General features: G+C 52.4%; 1 protein-coding gene across 2 annotated transcripts in view; it reads right to left on the bottom strand.

Annotated features, from left to right (window-relative positions):
* RAP1GDS1 (Rap1 GTPase-GDP dissociation stimulator 1) overlaps nucleotides 1–6,269 on the bottom strand; it is a 138,429-nt gene extending 132,160 nt beyond the window's left edge. Inside the window, exon 1 of one of the 2 annotated variants that reach the window (XM_063458611.1) lies at nucleotides 6,026–6,269. In XM_063458611.1, coding sequence (XP_063314681.1) covers nucleotides 6,026–6,263 — 238 coding nt within the window. In that variant the 5' untranslated portion in view covers nucleotides 6,264–6,269. The remainder of the gene's footprint in view (nucleotides 1–6,025) is intronic. The other variant, XM_063458612.1, reaches the window with a different exon arrangement.
* Between the last annotated feature and the right edge of the window lie 7,662 nt (nucleotides 6,270–13,931).

The raw sequence follows: 13,931 nt of genomic DNA, 5'->3' as shown, positions 1-13,931 counted from the left end.
AGGTAGCTCCTGGCTCAGTGTGTGTGTGTAAGGTAGCTCCTGGCTCAGTGTGTGTGTGTAAGGTAGCTCCTGGCTCAGTGTGTGTGTGTAAGGTAGCTCCTGGCTCAGTGTGTGTGTGTGTGTGTGTGTGTGTGTGTGTGTATGGTAGCTCCTGGCTCAGTGTGTGTGTGTGTGTGTGTGTGTGTGTTAGCTCCTGGCTCAGTGTGTGTGTGTGTGTGTGTATGGTAGCTCCTGGCTCAGTGTGTGTGTGTGTGTGTGTGTGTGTGGTAGCTCCTGGCTCAGTGTGTGTGTGTGTGTGTATGGTAGCTCCTGGCTCAGTGTGTGTGTGTGTGTATGGTAGCTCCTGGCTCAGTGTGTGTGTGTGTGTATGGTAGCTCCTGGCTCAGTGTGTGTGTGTGTGTGTGTGTATGGTAGCTCCTGGCTCAGAGTGTGTGTGTGTGTGTGTGTGTGTGTATGGTAGCTCCTGGCTCAGAGTGTGTGTGTGTGTGTGTGTGTATGGTAGCTCCTGGCTCAGTGTGTGTGTGTGTGTATGGTAGCTCCTGGCTCAGTGTGTGTGTGTGTGTATGGTAGCTCCTGGCTCAGTGTGTGTGTGTGTATGGTAGCTCCTGGCTCAGTGTGTGTGTGTGTGTGGTAGCTCCTGGCTCAGTGTGTGTGTGTATGGTAGCTCCTGGCTCAGTGTGTGTGTGTGTGTGTGTATGGTAGCTCCTGGCTCAGTGTGTGTGTGTGTGTGTGTATGGTAGCTCCTGGCTCAGTGTGTGTGTGTGTTTGTGTATGGTAGCTCCTGGCTCAGTGTGTGTGTGTGTGTGTGTGTATGGTAGCTCCTGGCTCAGTGTGTGTGTGTGTATGGTAGCTCCTGGCTCAGTGTGTGTGTAAGGTAGCTCCTGGCTCAGTGTGTGTGTAAGGTAGCTCCTGGCTCAGTGTGTGTGTAAGGTAGCTCCTGGCTCAGTGTGTGTGTAAGGTAGCTCCTGGCTCAGTGTGTGTGTAAGGTAGCTCCTGGCTCAGTGTGTGTGTAAGGTAGCTCCTGGCTCAGTGTGTGTGTAAGGTAGCTCCTGGCTCAGTGTGTGTGTAAGGTAGCTCCTGGCTCAGTGTGTGTGTAAGGTAGCTCCTGGCTCAGTGTGTGTGTGTAAGGTAGCTCCTGGCTCAGTGTGTGTGTAAGGTAGCTCCTGGCTCAGTGTGTGTGTAAGGTAGCTCCTGGCTCAGTGTGTGTGTAAGGTGGCTCCTGGCTCAGTGTGTGTGTAAGGTAGCTCCTGGCTCAGTGTGTGTGTGTAAGGTAGCTCCTGGCTCAGTGTGTGTGTGTATGGTAGCTCCTGGCTCAGTGTGTGTGTGTGTGTGTGTGTATGGTAGCTCCTGGCTCAGTGTGTGTATGGTAGCTCCTGGCTCAGTGTGTGTGTGTGTGTGTGTGGTAGCTCCTGGCTCAGTGTGTGTGTGTGTGTGTATGGTAGCTCCTGGCTCAGTGTGTGTGTGTGTGTGTATGGTAGCTCCTGGCTCAGTGTGTGTGTGTGTGTGTGGTAGCTCCTGGCTCAGTGTGTGTGTGTGTGTGTATGGTAGCTCCTGGCTCAGTGTGTGTGTGTGTGTGTGTGTGTGGTAGCTCCTGGCTCAGTGTGTGTGTGTATGGTAGCTCCTGGCTCAGTGTGTGTGTGTGTGTATGGTAGCTCCTGGCTCAGTGTGTGTGTGTGTGTATGGTAGCTCCTGGCTCAGAGTGTGTGTGTGTGTATGGTAGCTCCTGGCTCAGAGTGTGTGTGTGTATGGTAGCTCCTGGCTCAGTGTGTGTGTGTGTGTGTGTGTGTGTGTATGGTAGCTCCTGGCTCAGTGTGTGTGTGTGTATGGTAGCTCCTGGCTCAGTGTGTGTGTGTGTATGGTAGCTCCTGGCTCAGTGTGTGTGTGTGTATGGTAGCTCCTGGCTCAGTGTGTGTGTGTATGGTAGCTCCTGGCTCAGTGTGTGTGTGTGTATGGTAGCTCCTGGCTCAGTGTGTGTGTGTGTATGGTAGCTCCTGGCTCAGTGTGTGTGTGTGTGTATGGTAGCTCCTGGCTCAGTGTGTGTGTGTGTGTGTATGGTAGCTCCTGGCTCAGTGTGTGTGTGTGTGTGTATGGTAGCTCCTGGCTCAGTGTGTGTGTGTGTGTGTATGGTAGCTCCTGGCTCAGTGTGTGTGTGTGTATGGTAGCTCCTGGCTCAGTGTGTGTGTGTGTGTATGGTAGCTCCTGGCTCAGTGTGTGTGTGTGTGTATGGTAGCTCCTGGCTCAGTGTGTGTGTGTGTGTATGGTAGCTCCTGGCTCAGTGTGTGTGTGTGTATGGTAGCTCCTGGCTCAGTGTGTGTGTGTGTGTGGTAGCTCCTGGCTCAGTGTGTGTGTGTATGGTAGCTCCTGGCTCAGTGTGTGTGTGTGTGTGTGTATGGTAGCTCCTGGCTCAGTGTGTGTGTGTGTGTGTGTATGGTAGCTCCTGGCTCAGTGTGTGTGTGTGTTTGTGTATGGTAGCTCCTGGCTCAGTGTGTGTGTGTGTGTGTGTGTATGGTAGCTCCTGGCTCAGTGTGTGTGTGTGTATGGTAGCTCCTGGCTCAGTGTGTGTGTAAGGTAGCTCCTGGCTCAGTGTGTGTGTAAGGTAGCTCCTGGCTCAGTGTGTGTGTAAGGTAGCTCCTGGCTCAGTGTGTGTGTAAGGTAGCTCCTGGCTCAGTGTGTGTGTAAGGTAGCTCCTGGCTCAGTGTGTGTGTAAGGTAGCTCCTGGCTCAGTGTGTGTGTAAGGTAGCTCCTGGCTCAGTGTGTGTGTAAGGTAGCTCCTGGCTCAGTGTGTGTGTGTAAGGTAGCTCCTGGCTCAGTGTGTGTGTAAGGTAGCTCCTGGCTCAGTGTGTGTGTAAGGTAGCTCCTGGCTCAGTGTGTGTGTAAGGTGGCTCCTGGCTCAGTGTGTGTGTAAGGTAGCTCCTGGCTCAGTGTGTGTGTGTAAGGTAGCTCCTGGCTCAGTGTGTGTGTGTATGGTAGCTCCTGGCTCAGTGTGTGTGTGTGTGTGTGTGTATGGTAGCTCCTGGCTCAGTGTGTGTATGGTAGCTCCTGGCTCAGTGTGTGTGTGTGTGTGTGTGGTAGCTCCTGGCTCAGTGTGTGTGTGTGTGTGTATGGTAGCTCCTGGCTCAGTGTGTGTGTGTGTGTGTATGGTAGCTCCTGGCTCAGTGTGTGTGTGTGTGTGTGGTAGCTCCTGGCTCAGTGTGTGTGTGTGTGTGTATGGTAGCTCCTGGCTCAGTGTGTGTGTGTGTGTGTGTGTGTGGTAGCTCCTGGCTCAGTGTGTGTGTGTATGGTAGCTCCTGGCTCAGTGTGTGTGTGTGTGTATGGTAGCTCCTGGCTCAGTGTGTGTGTGTGTGTATGGTAGCTCCTGGCTCAGAGTGTGTGTGTGTGTATGGTAGCTCCTGGCTCAGAGTGTGTGTGTGTATGGTAGCTCCTGGCTCAGTGTGTGTGTGTGTGTGTGTGTGTGTGTGTATGGTAGCTCCTGGCTCAGTGTGTGTGTGTGTATGGTAGCTCCTGGCTCAGTGTGTGTGTGTGTATGGTAGCTCCTGGCTCAGTGTGTGTGTGTGTATGGTAGCTCCTGGCTCAGTGTGTGTGTGTATGGTAGCTCCTGGCTCAGTGTGTGTGTGTGTATGGTAGCTCCTGGCTCAGTGTGTGTGTGTGTATGGTAGCTCCTGGCTCAGTGTGTGTGTGTGTGTATGGTAGCTCCTGGCTCAGTGTGTGTGTGTGTGTGTATGGTAGCTCCTGGCTCAGTGTGTGTGTGTGTGTGTATGGTAGCTCCTGGCTCAGTGTGTGTGTGTGTGTATGGTAGCTCCTGGCTCAGTGTGTGTGTGTGTTTGTATGGTAGCTCCTGGCTCAGTGTGTGTGTGTGTGTATGGTAGCTCCTGGCTCAGTGTGTGTGTGTGTGTATGGTAGCTCCTGGCTCAGTGTGTGTGTGTGTGTATGGTAGCTCCTGGCTCAGTGTGTGTGTGTGTGTATGGTAGCTCCTGGCTCAGTGTGTGTGTGTGTATGGTAGCTCCTGGCTCAGTGTGTGTGTGTGTATGGTAGCTCCTGGCTCAGTGTGTGTGTGTGTATGGTAGCTCCTGGCTCAGTGTGTGTGTGTGTATGGTAGCTCCTGGCTCAGTGTGTGTATGGTAGCTCCTGGCTCAGTGTGTGTATGGTAGCTCCTGGCTCAGTGTGTGTATGGTAGCTCCTGGCTCAGTGTGTGTATGGTAGCTCCTGGCTCAGTGTGTGTGTGTGTGTATGGTAGCTCCTGGCTCAGTGTGTGTGTGTGTGTATGGTAGCTCCTGGCTCAGTGTGTGTGTGTGTATGGTAGCTCCTGGCTCAGTGTGTGTATGGTAGCTCCTGGCTCAGTGTGTGTATGGTAGCTCCTGGCTCAGTGTGTGTATGGTAGCTCCTGGCTCAGTGTGTGTGTGTGTGTATGGTAGCTCCTGGCTCAGTGTGTGTGTGTGTATGGTAGCTCCTGGCTCAGTGTGTGTGTGTGTATGGTAGCTCCTGGCTCAGTGTGTGTGTGTGTATGGTAGCTCCTGGCTCAGTGTGTGTGTGTGTATGGTAGCTCCTGGCTCAGTGTGTGTGTGTGTATGGTAGCTCCTGGCTCAGTGTGTGTGTGTGTATGGTAGCTCCTGGCTCAGTGTGTGTGTGTGTATGGTAGCTCCTGGCTCAGTGTGTGTGTGTGTGTATGGTAGCTCCTGGCTCAGTGTGTGTGTGTGTGTATGGTAGCTCCTGGCTCAGTGTGTGTGTGTGTGTATGGTAGCTCCTGGCTCAGTGTGTGTGTGTGTGTATGGTAGCTCCTGGCTCAGTGTGTGTGTGTGTGTATGGTAGCTCCTGGCTCAGTGTGTGTGTGTGTGTATGGTAGCTCCTGGCTCAGTGTGTGTGTGTGTGTATGGTAGCTCCTGGCTCAGTGTGTGTGTGTGTGTATGGTAGCTCCTGGCTCAGTGTGTGTGTGTGTATGGTAGCTCCTGGCTCAGTGTGTGTGTGTGTATGGTAGCTCCTGGCTCAGTGTGTGTGTGTGTATGGTAGCTCCTGGCTCAGTGTGTGTGTGTGTATGGTAGCTCCTGGCTCAGTGTGTGTGTGTGTATGGTAGCTCCTGGCTCAGTGTGTGTGTGTGTATGGTAGCTCCTGGCTCAGTGTGTGTGTGTGTATGGTAGCTCCTGGCTCAGTGTGTGTGTGTGTATGGTAGCTCCTGGCTCAGTGTGTGTGTGTGTGTATGGTAGCTCCTGGCTCAGTGTGTGTGTGTGTATGGTAGCTCCTGGCTCAGTGTGTGTGTGTGTGTATGGTAGCTCCTGGCTCAGTGTGTGTGTGTGTGTATGGTAGCTCCTGGCTCAGTGTGTGTGTGTGTGTATGGTAGCTCCTGGCTCAGTGTGTGTGTGTGTGTATGGTAGCTCCTGGCTCAGTGTGTGTGTGTGTGTATGGTAGCTCCTGGCTCAGTGTGTGTGTGTGTGTATGGTAGCTCCTGGCTCAGTGTGTGTGTGTGTGTATGGTAGCTCCTGGCTCAGTGTGTGTGTGTGTGTATGGTAGCTCCTGGCTCAGTGTGTGTGTGTGTATGGTAGCTCCTGGCTCAGTGTGTGTGTGTGTATGGTAGCTCCTGGCTCAGTGTGTGTGTGTGTATGGTAGCTCCTGGCTCAGTGTGTGTATGATCAGTATGCAATGGGTGCATTAGATGACATTATATGCAGGAGATGGAGAGCCATGCTGTAGTTCCCTATCCATACAAATAATGGTGACAGTCAGGAGTGGCCAGACGGTAAGATTCCCAGCTGATGTAGAACTGCAATTCCCATGATGCTTTGCCAGACCTTCAGCTGGCAAAGCATCATGGGAGTGGTAGTCCTGTACCAGCTGTGGATCCAGTTCTTGGTTTCCTGCTCTAAGTGCTGTGTGCCACCGTGTGTACAGCGTAGTACCCCCCGGCCATAGCACAGAGCAGGTAATGATGCCGTGTCCACGGTCCAGGCAGACTGTGCTGTACGTCGCAGTCAGACACACACCGAACACACAATCAATGCCCGCACTCCCTCCGTAGGTTTATCATTCCGCTCACCCATGCTGCTGCCGCCCCCGGTGCTCTCAGTGTCTCTCTGTATTCTCCACCCGTTCTGTGCCGGGTCACGTGACTGGCAAGGTGCTGGCTGCTCCCGGTGGAGGGGTGAGGTGATGGGGAGCAGACCCTCGCGCCGCCCTACGATTCCCGACCTGCAGGAGACACACCGCGAGATACGGCAGGCACCAGGCACGCGAATGCTTCTCCACGGGCTCGCGCGACTTCCGGTGACGCGCATGCGCAGAACGCAGCCCCAAGCGGGCACGGCCAGCTGGTCGCGCCGCCCCACCCTGCTGGGCAGCTGCCACTCGTGCTGCTCTCACTGGGTGTATAGCAGCTGTATATAGGGAGCCACCACAGCCTGCTTAACGCAGAGCGACCGCATAGACTGCCCAACGTTTCCATATATTATTCCACTTCACCCACTCTTTAATATTCACCTCAGTACTAGCTCTTTATCTGCACAAGACAATTATAAAGCAATTCTATGCAAAGAAATTTCGCAAATGTTGGTGTTGAACACTTGAATAATAAATAATTCATAGCAATTTCGTACTGTGCCGTCTCTCCGTCTGTATGAGATACCGAGTACCATTTTTAAGTAGAATTTCTTGGTTTTCAGCATCAATGACCATGTTATATTGTCCAAATGTATTGTGTGGATAAATCGCTGCACGGGTTTTAATGTTTAAATACTGATTTTTCAAGATATATCCATGGCAGCACTAAAGATGGGTATAGCTCCTCCCACTCCTTAACAGAGGCGTACCTAGGGTCTCCAGCGCCCTCGGCGAAGAACTGTGTCACCCCCTCCCACATTCATAAAAAATATATATATATATATATTTTTAGATCAAAGTTCTCCACCATGTCAAGGGAAGCTAAAGAAATAGATCTAGCGTTATATTTTGCTTCCTCATCCTCCCTGTCCCATATAAAAGTGAATAAAGAGGAACCGAAAGTTCCTGAGGTTTCTTAGGAACAGAGTCCTGCCAGTATCCCAAATCTTTATATACAATGCTTTCCCAATAATGCCAATGATAGGGTTTGCTCTAATGAATCTGTGTTATAAGCCTCAAATTTACACATATTTATACTTGCGTGATGATGGTGATGCAGAGGCGGCTGCCTAAACCGCCTTAGGGCAGACTGTGTCAGGTTCACGGTTAGTGACCAGGGACCCGACCCCAGGAGGGGGCCCGGCAGGTTGCTCGTGCAAAGCCCCTCCAGTCTGCCTGGAGGAGATCGCCCATCACAGACACCGGTGTGCAGCTCCACAGTGTGGACCACGGCACCAATCTGGGTCTCAAAAAATACATGGTCTGCAACTCTGCACACCACCATTACCCCCTCCTTCCCAGTATCTCCCCTGACTATCACCCCCTCCCAGTACACCCCCTCCCTCACACCATTACTACCTTACTATCACCCCTTCCCCAGTATACCCTCACACTACCACCCCCTCCCTCCCAGTATGCAATAAGTCAATTGGTGGCAAAAATTAGGTAACAGACATCTTAATTCATCGATTTATAGTGAAAACTATGTGAAAAGACTGAGAGGAAAAAAATATATATATTTCATATCCTTTATTGTAAGGGTGAGTTAAACCATTTCCATTAGCGCTCCACTGGGTTTTGTTTGTTGTGACCTTTCTGCCCTATTTACACCACCCCACTTTTTTGAGGGTGAAGAACTGACACTCTGCTTTTATACACATTTTGCACACATAGTACTGCCCACAGGGTTTTGCAAAACAACCAATCAACACGTACAATACACTCAGACACTCCCAGCAATTACACACAAAATCCTCCCCTCTGCCTGTGATATAATTATCTCAGAAAATATACAGTTTTTACAAAATATTAGTAACTTCCAAAATATACATGCCATTCACATAAAACATACAGTTCAGACATACATACAGAATAAGCATACTTTAAACATAAACATACTCAAAAATCATACAAATCCCTCCAGTATTTAAAAAGTTAGCTGGGAGTCCTTTGTGACCGACCGCAAGCACATTTTCATTCCCAAAACAGTTCCATGGATTTGGGCTGTGCAGTCGGTCTATTTTACACTGAGCAAATGACCAAGTCCCATTCGAACGAATGTTCGAATCTTCGAACGGGACTTAGTCTCCAGCCGCAGTGTCGAATGGAGGAGAAGGTACGGGTCAGCGGTGTTCGTGCAATTGGGTAGCCGAAAACAGTTCCATAGATTTGGCTGCACACACCGCTGACCGCATTTTAATGAGTTAAAATGGCCGACACCACGTGTTCGTTTGTCGAATGGCGGCCACTTCGACTACTTCGGCACTTCGGCTGTATCCGAAGTGCCCATTTAAAGTTGCAACACTGCTCCAAAGTAATTAAAGGGCCAGAAACAGCATTATAAAAATCCATTATGCCCAAATCAGTTCCTTAAAGGGCAATATATCCCAGGGGCCATAATCACGGGGAAGGAGGCTGTCAATTAGGTAGGTAAGGTGTCACAGCTTCGGTGTAGCCGCATTGTCCGCTCCGCTCACTCCCTAGTCCCTTTGCAATCTCCAGGCAGGGTAAGGTGTTGCTGCACTCTCCGCTTCACTCGCTTCTATCCCCCTTCCATGCATGTTTCTTCTTCCTCCCCTTCCATCCATATCTCGCTCCACCCATTATTCAAGTCTCTCCCCCACTTCATCTCTCTGTTCCCCTTCCATTAATATCTCCCTGCCCCCTATCCAGATCTCGCCCCCCCTTCATCCATGTCTTTCCCACACTTCCATCTCTATTCCTATTCCATGTCTCTCCTCCCTTACATCCATGTCCCCCCCATTCCATCCATATCTCCTTCCCATCCATATCCCTGCCCCATGTCCCACTACATGCCTCTCTCCTTCCCATGTCCTTCTCCCATCCATATCTCTCTCTTTCCCATGTCCTCCCATGTCCCCATCCATGTCTCTCTAGCCCTCATGTCCCCCTCCCATCCATGTCTCTCTCCCCGATGTCCCGCACTCATCTGTGTTTTTCTCCCCCATCCCTTCCCTCCTTTACCTCTCCCCCTTTCATGTCCCCCTTCCATCCTGCCACTCTCCCCCTCCCATCCATGTCACTCTCCCCATGTCCCCCTCCCATCCATGTCTCTCTCCCCCTCATGTCCCTCACCCATCCATGTCTCTCTCCCCCTCATATCCCTCACCCATCCATGTCTCTCTCCCCCTCATGTCCCCACCCATCCCTCTCTCCCCCTCATGTCCCCACCCATCCATGTCTCTCTCTCCCTCATGTCCCCATCCATCCATGTCTCCCATCATGTCCCCCACCCATCCATGTCTCTCTCCCATCATGCCCCCCACCCATCCATGTCTCTCTCCCCCTCAAGTCCCCCACCCATCCATGTCTCTCTACCCATGTCCCCCTCCCATCCATGTCACTCTCCCCCATGCCCCTTCCCATCCATGTCTCTCGCTCCCTCATATTCCCCACCCATCCATGTCTCTTTCCCCCTCATGTCCCCCACCCATCCATGTCTCTCTCTCCCATTCATGTCTCTCTCTCCCTCATGTCCCCCTCCCATTCATGTCTTCCCCCCCATGTCCTCCTCCTATTCATGTCTCTCTCCTCATATCCCCACCCATCCAGGTCTCTCTCCCCCTCATGTCCCCCACCCATCCATATCTTTCTCCCCCTCATGTTCCCCATCCATCCATATCTCTCTCCCCCTCATGTCCCCTATCCATCCATATCTCTCTCCCCTTCATGTCCCCATCCATGTCTCTCTCCCCCTCATGTCCCCCACCCATCCATGTCTCTTTCCCCTCATGTCTCCCACCCATCCATGTCTCTTTCCCCCTCATGTCCCCCACCTATCCATGTCTCTTTCCCCCTCATGTCCCCCACCTATCCATGTCTCTCACCCCCTCATGTCCCCCATCCATGGCTCTCTCCCCCTCAAGTTCCCCATGCATCCATGTGTCTCCAGGGCCGGTGCAAGGATTTTTGCCGACCTAGGCAAAATAAAAATTTGCTGCCCACCCCCACCCCCCCATGTGGCATCACAATGCCCAACCCATATGAACTAACGCCAGCTACATTAAAAAGCCTGCAAGCACAGGCTATAGACACCAGAACCAGTGCTGCACACATTAAGCTGCAGTGGTTCTGGGGACTATAGTGTCCCTTTAATGTGAAGTAAATTAGAGATTAGTGCCACGCATAATAAACTAGATTGCCTACTTACAACCAGATGAGAATGATGATGGGCTCTGGACTCTGGTGGCAGTCTGGCTCCACTGGTCTGGTGTAGAAAAGGCTCTCTGGAGGCTGTTTGTAACTGTGGTCACAAAAATCAATATCCTGGGGGAACGGGAAGCAGCTCCATTTTTTGTGGCCCCGTACACAGCTCAAGGTTTGGGCCCCAGTGCCTTACGGTGAGTATGCCCATAAGACCCACCCATAAGTCCACCTACATGTTCCACCCATGAGTTCGCTCACAGGGAGTGGATTATGTAGGGGATGTGTTATGTGTTATTGTAGAGGATCTAAAGTGCGTGCTTATTTAATGTAGTGTATAGGGATACCAGTTTGTGTAGGTGATGCGGTGTGTGTGTGTGTGTAGTTGATGCAGTGTGTTTTTGTGTAAGGGATAGAAAGCAGTGTGTGTTTGTGTGTAAGGGATGTATTGTGTTTTTCTGGTTGTGCGTAAGGGATGCATTGTGTGAATCTGTGTTTGCATGTGTAAGGGATGCAAGGTGTGTTTCTGTTTATGTAAGGGTTGCAGTGTTTGTGTCTGTAAGGGGTACATTGAGTGTGTGTAAGAGATGCATTGTGTTTCTGTGTGTGTGTGTAAGGGATGCATTGTGTGTTTCTGTGTGTAAGGGATGCATTGTGTATTTCTGTGTATGTGTGCAAGTGATGTATTGTCTTTGTGTGTAAGGGTTGCATTGTGTGTTTCTCTGTGTGTAAGGGAAGCATGGTGTGTTTCTGTATGTGTAGGGATGCATTGTGTGTTTCAATGTATTTGTATAGGGAAGCATTGTGTTTGTGTGTAGTATGAAAGAGAGAGTTTGTGGGGTAGGATAGGGCCTGAGTCCTACCAGACCCTTTTTTCTTCTCTTCCCCCCCTTCCCCAGCCTCTCTCCCCTCTTGTCCCTTACTGCTCTCCCCTCTTGTCCCTTAGAGCTTTCCACTCCCATCCCTTAGTGCTCTCCCCTGCCCCACTGTCCCTTAGTGATCTCCCCTGTCCCTAAGTGATCTCCCTGGCCCCTTTTCAATAGTGCACTCCCCTCCTGTCTTTTAGAGCTCTCTCCTACCCCCGTCCTTGGTGCTCCCCCCATCCCCCTTAGAGCTTGCTGTCTTTAGAGCTCTCTCCTGCCCCTTAGTGGTCTCTCCTCTTCTCCCCCCCCCCCTTCCCTTAGTTGTCTCTACTCTCCTCCCCGCCTCCCTTAGTGGTCTCTCCTCTTCTCCCTCCTTTCCATTAGTGGCCTCTCCTTTGCCCCTCCCCCTTAGTGGTCTCTGCTCTCCCCTGCCCCCCCAGTGGTCTCTCCTTCCCCCTTTCCATTAGTCATCTCTCCTCTTTCCTCCATTTCCATTAATGGTCTCTCCCCTCATCCCCCCTTTCCATTATTGGTCTCTCCTCCCTCCCACTCTTAGTGATCTCTCCTCTCCCCCCCCCCTCCCATAGCAGCCTCTCCTCTCCCCTTACCCTTAGTGACCTCTCCTCTCCCCTCCCCCACCTTTAGTGGCCTCTCTCCCCCCCCCCCTCCTAGTGGTCTCTCCTCCTCCACACCCCCCTTCCTCCGTCATCTCTCCTCCCCCCCAGTGGTCTCTCCTCCACCACCCTCGCTCCCTTAGTGGTCTCTCCTAACCCCTCCCCCTCCCTTAGTGGTCTCTCCCTCCCATAGTCGTCTCTCCTCCACCCACTCCCATAGTGGTTTTCCTCCACACCCCCTCCTTCCTATACCCTCCCCTCCCTCTCTTAGTTGTCTCTCCCTCCCTCAGTGGACTATCTCCGTCCCCTACCTCTATTGTAGTGTGGCCGCGCTCTGGTCCAGTCCGCAGTACACAAGCTTCTGTTTCCTGAACCCAGGCAGACTGACAGGAAGTGCTCACTGAGTAAGCACTTCCTGTCAGTCCGACCGGGTACAGTAAACGGATGCTCCTGTATCGCGGACCGGAGCAGAGCTCGGCATGCTACACTCAGGGACTGACAGGAGGGAGTGCTGTGCGCTTCTCTCCTGCAGATCCCTCATATCTTGCGCCCCCGGTCCGGTGCGCCCTCATTGATGCGCCGACCCTGGCAGTGCTGCAGCTGCCTGAGGCTCTCTATTGATGCCTGTAGGATGCACCGGCCATGTGTATCTCTCCCCCTCAAGTCCCCTACCCATCCATGTCTCTCTCTCTTCCCCCCATGTCCCCCACCCATCCATGCCTCTCTCCCCCATCCATGTCTCTCTCTCCCCCCCCCATATCCCACACCCATCCATGTCTCTCTCTCTTCCCCCATATCCCACACCCATCCATGTCTCTCTCTCTTCCCCCATGTCCCCCACCCATCCATGTCTCTCTCCCCCCCATGTCCCCCACCCATCCATGTCTCTCTCCCCCCATGTCCCCCACCCATCCATGTCTCTCTCTCTCCCCCATGTCCTCCACTCATCCATGTCTCTCTCTCTCCCCCATGTCCTCCACTCATCCATGTCTATCTCTCTCCCCCATGTCCTCCACCTATCCATGTCTCTCTCTCTCCCCCATGTCCCCCACCCATCCATGTCTCTCTCTCCCCCCCATTTCCCCCACCCATCCATGTCTCTCTCTCCCCCATGTCCCCCACCCATCCATGTCTCTCTCTCTCCTCCCATGTTCCCCACCCATCCATGTCTCTCTCTCTCTCCCCATGTTCCCCACCCATCCATGTCTCTCTCATCCCCATGTTCCCCACCCATCCATGTATCTCTACCCCTATTCCCCCATATCCTCCACCCATCCATGTCTCTCTCTCCCCCCATGTCCCCCACCCATTTCTCTCTCTCACCCCCATGTTCCCAACCCATCCATGTCTCTCTACCCCCATATCCCCATATCCCCCACCCATCCATGTCTCTCTACCCCCCATACATCAATGTCTCTCTACCCCCATGTCCCCCACCCAACCATGTCTCTCTACCCTCAGGCCCTTACCCATCCATGTCTTTCTTCCCCCCAATGCTCCCACCCATCCATGTCTCTCTCCCCCCATGGCCCCACCAATCCATGTCTCTTTCCCACCCCAATGCCCCCACCCATTCATGTCTTTTTCCCACCCCAATGCCCCCACCCATCCATGTCACTCTCCCCCCATGTCCACCACTCATTCATGTCACTCGCACATTCAGCTGCTTCCCTAACAGAGCTGGCGGCCTGCTCACATTGATGGCCACCCTCCCTGACATTTTATCTGTTCTAGCAGGGAAGGGGAGGAGGTGGTGGCACACTCTCATGCTCAGCCCTTGGCACAGGGTAGTCCTACGCAGGATGCGCTCCTACACGGCGGGCGAACACATGCGCGGTTCGATCCTCCCCCTATTTGTCATCATTGACTAAACTTTGACCCTGTGCCTCACAGTCAGCAGACACATTCCAGCCAATCAGCAGCAGACCCTCCCTTCCAGACCTTCCCACCTCCTGTACAGCATCCATTTTAGATTCATTCTGAAGCTGCATTCTTAGATAGAGGAGGGAAAGTGTAGCTGCTGCTCATTTGATAGGGAAATGTATAGCTGGGTTAGTGTATTCAGTGTCCACTACAGTCCTGAAGGACTCATCTGATCTCTGCTGTAAGGACAGCACCCCAAAAAGTCATTTTTAGGGCTAGAACATCAGTCTGCTTTTTTTTTCTTTGTTTAATCTAATTGCATTTGCCTGCCCGCCTGCCAGCT

This window comes from Pelobates fuscus, chromosome 6 (genome assembly GCF_036172605.1).
Source record: "Pelobates fuscus isolate aPelFus1 chromosome 6, aPelFus1.pri, whole genome shotgun sequence".
Classification (NCBI taxonomy): domain Eukaryota; kingdom Metazoa; phylum Chordata; class Amphibia; order Anura; family Pelobatidae; genus Pelobates; species Pelobates fuscus.
This window is presented reverse-complemented; position numbering and strand designations above follow the sequence as displayed.